The sequence below is a fragment of the Austrofundulus limnaeus genome, unplaced genomic scaffold (assembly GCF_001266775.1).
Source record: "Austrofundulus limnaeus strain Quisiro unplaced genomic scaffold, Austrofundulus_limnaeus-1.0 Scaffold926, whole genome shotgun sequence".
Lineage (NCBI taxonomy): Eukaryota > Metazoa > Chordata > Actinopteri > Cyprinodontiformes > Rivulidae > Austrofundulus > Austrofundulus limnaeus.
Window position 1 is genome coordinate 134,426 of NW_013953328.1, and position 4,399 is coordinate 138,824.

General features: G+C 37.4%; 1 protein-coding gene across 2 annotated transcripts in view; it reads right to left on the reverse strand.

Moving 5' to 3' along the window:
* The window catches only part of sap30bp (SAP30 binding protein), a 30,158-nt gene that overhangs the window by 18,377 nt on the left and 7,382 nt on the right, over positions 1-4,399 (reverse strand). For both annotated transcript variants that reach the window (XM_014029609.1, XM_014029608.1), the window contains exon 4: positions 3,015-3,054. In XM_014029609.1, the coding sequence (XP_013885063.1) occupies positions 3,015-3,054 (40 nt within the window). The remainder of the gene's footprint in view (positions 1-3,014; positions 3,055-4,399) is intronic.

The window sequence follows — 4,399 nt, forward strand, 5'->3', positions numbered from 1 at the left end:
GGTTTCACCCTGGCTGCGATGACAGCCGTTAATCGCTGTAGTTTGTCGCTGCCCGTGTGTCGAGTCCTTTGGAAATTGGATGTATAACTGATTAACTTCTGGAGTCAATCCAATTCATGATGACTGCCACAGCTAATCATCCTTAGTAAACACAGAAATGGCTCAAATTCAGCCAGTCTTACAGTTATTGATAAGATCCAATGTAGTACCAAGAGTTGTTCTTAAAAAACATACTGATCAATAACAGACTACTGCACAGAATGTTTTCACAGTTAGACCAACATGATTTTAACTCATCTCTCAACACATGATGACATTAACAAGAGCTGAGTGATATGCATTCTTTGATAGGAACGCTGTTAAGGCTGTAAATTTACTATTTTTACATGAACTCAGTTGTTTGTTAAGCAGCATCTTTTCTTTGGTCATGTTTAGTAAGTGATCAAATTACTTCAAATATACGAAACTTTGTCTAATTGATGATACAAAAGATGTACTAGAAACCTGTAGCATTTTAGTCAAAAATAAGTAAGAACATTCAGCTGTAACTGTTAAATGTTTGAGTATAAATAAACAGTAGATAATATCCAGTAAGAGGAGGTATTGATTTGATCATACTGTATACTCATGCAGCATTTGTTGCAGAGACTCTATCTGTTAATAGAAGTTTTCAGGCCTTTCCAAAATAAGACTCAGTCCMAGTGTATGAGAGAACTGAGGTCTTAAACTTTTTAAACAATATTTTATATCATCTGGCTCACTGAGTCTTCTGGACTGACTTCTGTGACGTCTTGCCCAGACCCTCCAGTGTTTTCTGGAGACCCTTTTACTTTTGTTCCCTTTACGGTACAACAAGTGCATAAGGCCCTTAAAGCCCTGGATCATAGAAAGCCCTCAGGACCAGACATGATAGAGCCCTACTTTTTAAAAAAAGGCTGCTGATTTCGTAGCACAGCCTCTTACAATTCTTTTTAATCTTTCCATCCAAAATAAAGAGGTTCCTTTAGTCTGGAAGTCAGCTTTTGTTACTCCCTTATTAAAGGAGGTGATCCAGCTGTTTTAACTAACTACAGGCCAATATCACATTTGTGTGTTTTGTCAAAGATTCTTGAATCTCTTGTTTGCGAACAACTAAAAGAGTTTTTATATTCGAATGAACTTCTCTCAAAACTGCAATCAGGCTTAAAAAAAGGGCACAGCACCATCACTGCAGCCACTAAAGTGATAAATGATATAATTGTTGCTCTTGATAAAAAGCAGTACTGTGCATCTCTTTTTATTGATCTGTCAATAAAAAGTAAAGTACAGGCTTAAAGTACAGGCTTTGTTGTTTGGGAATGTCAGATCATGTGGTTTCCTGGTTGTCAAATTATTGAAGTAACAGGACTCAGTGTGTTCAATATGATGGTTTGTGTTCTGATTTTATGACTGTACACAAGGGGGTGCCACAGGGTTCAGTCTTGGGTCCCCTCCTGTTCATTATGTACATTAATGAATTAGGACAAAATGTGTCAGATGCTAATATGCATTTTTATGTCGATGACACAATTATTTACTGTTTTGGATGGACTGTTGCTAAAGCTATAGAATCTCTGCAGAGAGCGTTTGATGTTGTCCAGCACACATTCATGCAGCTAAAGTTGGTTCTCAGTGCTGATAAAACTAAACTAATGCTATTTGCAAACACCAACAAGGTGCCTCTGACGATCCCCACTGTGTCCACTTTTGAAGGAAATATTATAGAGACACATACAAACATCTTGGGTTCCTGATTGATGACTCCCTCAGTTTTAAGCCCCACATCCAAAATCTTGTGAAGAAACTTAAACTTAAACTGGACTACTTTTTCAAAATAAAATAAATTTTTCTTTTACGGTTAAAGGCAGCTTGTCACAGCAACATTTTTTATCCATTTTAGATTATGGAGACTTGTTATATATGCCTCAGCACAACATCTTTAAAAAATGATGCTGTGTATCATGCTTCTCTGAGGTTTGTTACCAACCAACTGTAAAGCCTCGACTCATCAGTGTGATCTGTACACTCATGTGGGATGGTTGTCCACAAGGAGGTTGGGACATTGGTACACTTTAATTTATAAGGCTTTGCTTGGGCTGCTACCATCTTACATCTGTATCTAATCACACGAAAAAGCATTGATTCACACTCCTTGCCTTCAAATGATTATTTCTTGCTCTCTGTCCCATTTCTCCGTACAGAATTGGGGAAAAGGGTCTTTGTTTACTCTGCTCCATCTACATGGAACATGTTGCAATAAGTCTGGAAGTTAACTGAACTGATCTCTCTGAGCACCTTTAAGTCCAGACTGAGGGCATTAGAGATGACTTCATTGAATCGTGAATGTTTTTAATATTGATTGTTTGTATTGTGTTTTAATTGTGTAACTCTGTGTAAATGTATACTTTTTGCTGCCTATTGGCCAGGACTCCCTTGAAAAAGAGGTTTTTAATCTCAGTGGGACTTTCCTGGTTAAATAAAGGAAATAAAACAAATAAAATAAAATAGAGGTGGGATAAATATTGATGTAGAAAAATATTGTTTTTTACTGTGGAATGCAATAATCAATATGATGGCACTATACACATCCATCTTCTTTACACACTTCTTCTAGGATACAAGGAGACCTGGTGCTTATTTGTCACCGTGTTAAAAGCATGGCACACCTGGACAGGTTGTAAGTCCATCACAGGGACACAAARACACAAAMMAKACATTCACACCCACACTTAGGGATCATTTAAGAATATCCACTTCACCTAACATGGGTCTGTGGGTGGACACCAGAGTACCTGCAGAAAACATTTTGGAGTATATTGTTTTATGATTGTTTAGGAGGTTTTCAGTTATTACAGATTTGTTTCCCTAGCTTACTGTCAGTTTTGTGGGTCAAAATCCTACCCTTTTGAGTCACACCAATACTTGTTAAAAGCACTTCACTGTGTGATGCTGTTTATCTTTTCAGTGCTGAGTGACGAATAATACGTTGTACTTACCAACGAGCTCATTGGGGTCTTTTTTTTCTGCTTCAGGGATCTGTAATCAAAAACATAGGGAAAAGAAGAGAAGAGGAGAGAAAACAGAGACATGTAGGATATTTAGGTTTAATTTAGACCAAATAAATAATGCTGTGTGTTGGGAAAGATGAACAGCAAAGKTGGAGGTGATTAAACTTCACTTCCAGTTTGAGAATAATTAATAAAGTAAGTCTTAAGCTAAGTTTTCATTCAACTTAAGCCAATAAAAATTATGACACTGAACCAAAATGRGAAGTGAAGAAAGTCAGATGCAAAAGCAAGGGTCTGAGCAGGATAAAGCTCATAACAAAATGGTTTCTGAGAAGTAAAGGCAGCTAGAAGAATAAACCCAGGCAGTCTCCAACAAATGCTTTGGCTTTGCAGGAGACGTTGTTGTGTACAGCCTCTAAAATATGCTGTGTATTGTGCCAGGAAGGTAACACAGGTTCAGCACAGCAGAACAGTGTTGTTATTCTCAGGAATCATGTGGTCACATAGCAACAAGAAGCACACATCAAGAATGGTCCTGAACTTGTCCACACTATTAAGAGGAGACCGAGGACACAATGCTTTCTGGTCAGCTCAAGTCTAAACAGAAAACATGTATAGAGAAACTCTGGTTGGCAGAAACAGAAAAATAAAGCATTAAAGGCCATTTTATGAAAACTATTAGCAGACTTTCTAATGAGAACAACTTTCTATAAACATGAACTGTCCTCCAGTGCACATGATGGCACCACACCGCTCTCTAATGACTTCATGAAGCACCTTCCAGAAGTTGGTACAGATACTGGGGGTGCAGTGATTCCAGTTCTCTGTCCCATCTCTGATCTTTAAAAAGTCCAATGTTATTTTATTGAAATACATTGAACAATACCCTTAAAACAACACATTATCCAGTTAATGTTTTAACTGGATATTAGGTAGAGCTCACAGCAGAGCAGAACGGGACAGTGGTTGATTTTCAGACCTTTGTGGAGGTAGAGATGCTCATCTTTTCTGCCGTTCTTTTCCACCGATCATATCTAAAGAAACGTCTGATCTCTGATCTCCCAAAATGAAGTTGGTGCTCAATTTAATGGTGTACTCCTGACAGATAGATAATAGTCTACTCATTAGGGTTGGGCAAAATCACATAGAAGAGAAGTATTGGGCTTAGGTTATAAACTGATTTTAATTACATTACACATGGTATGATTAGACAAACTGTAATAATTGTTAAATGTGACTTTCACTTTAACTGATGATTTTATATGGGTAGATACATGTCTGAACACAAATTCAACTTGAATTGATCATTTTTTGACAACTGACTATTAATACGATTAATGACACCAGGCAGACTGACTGGGGATTCTCCTATT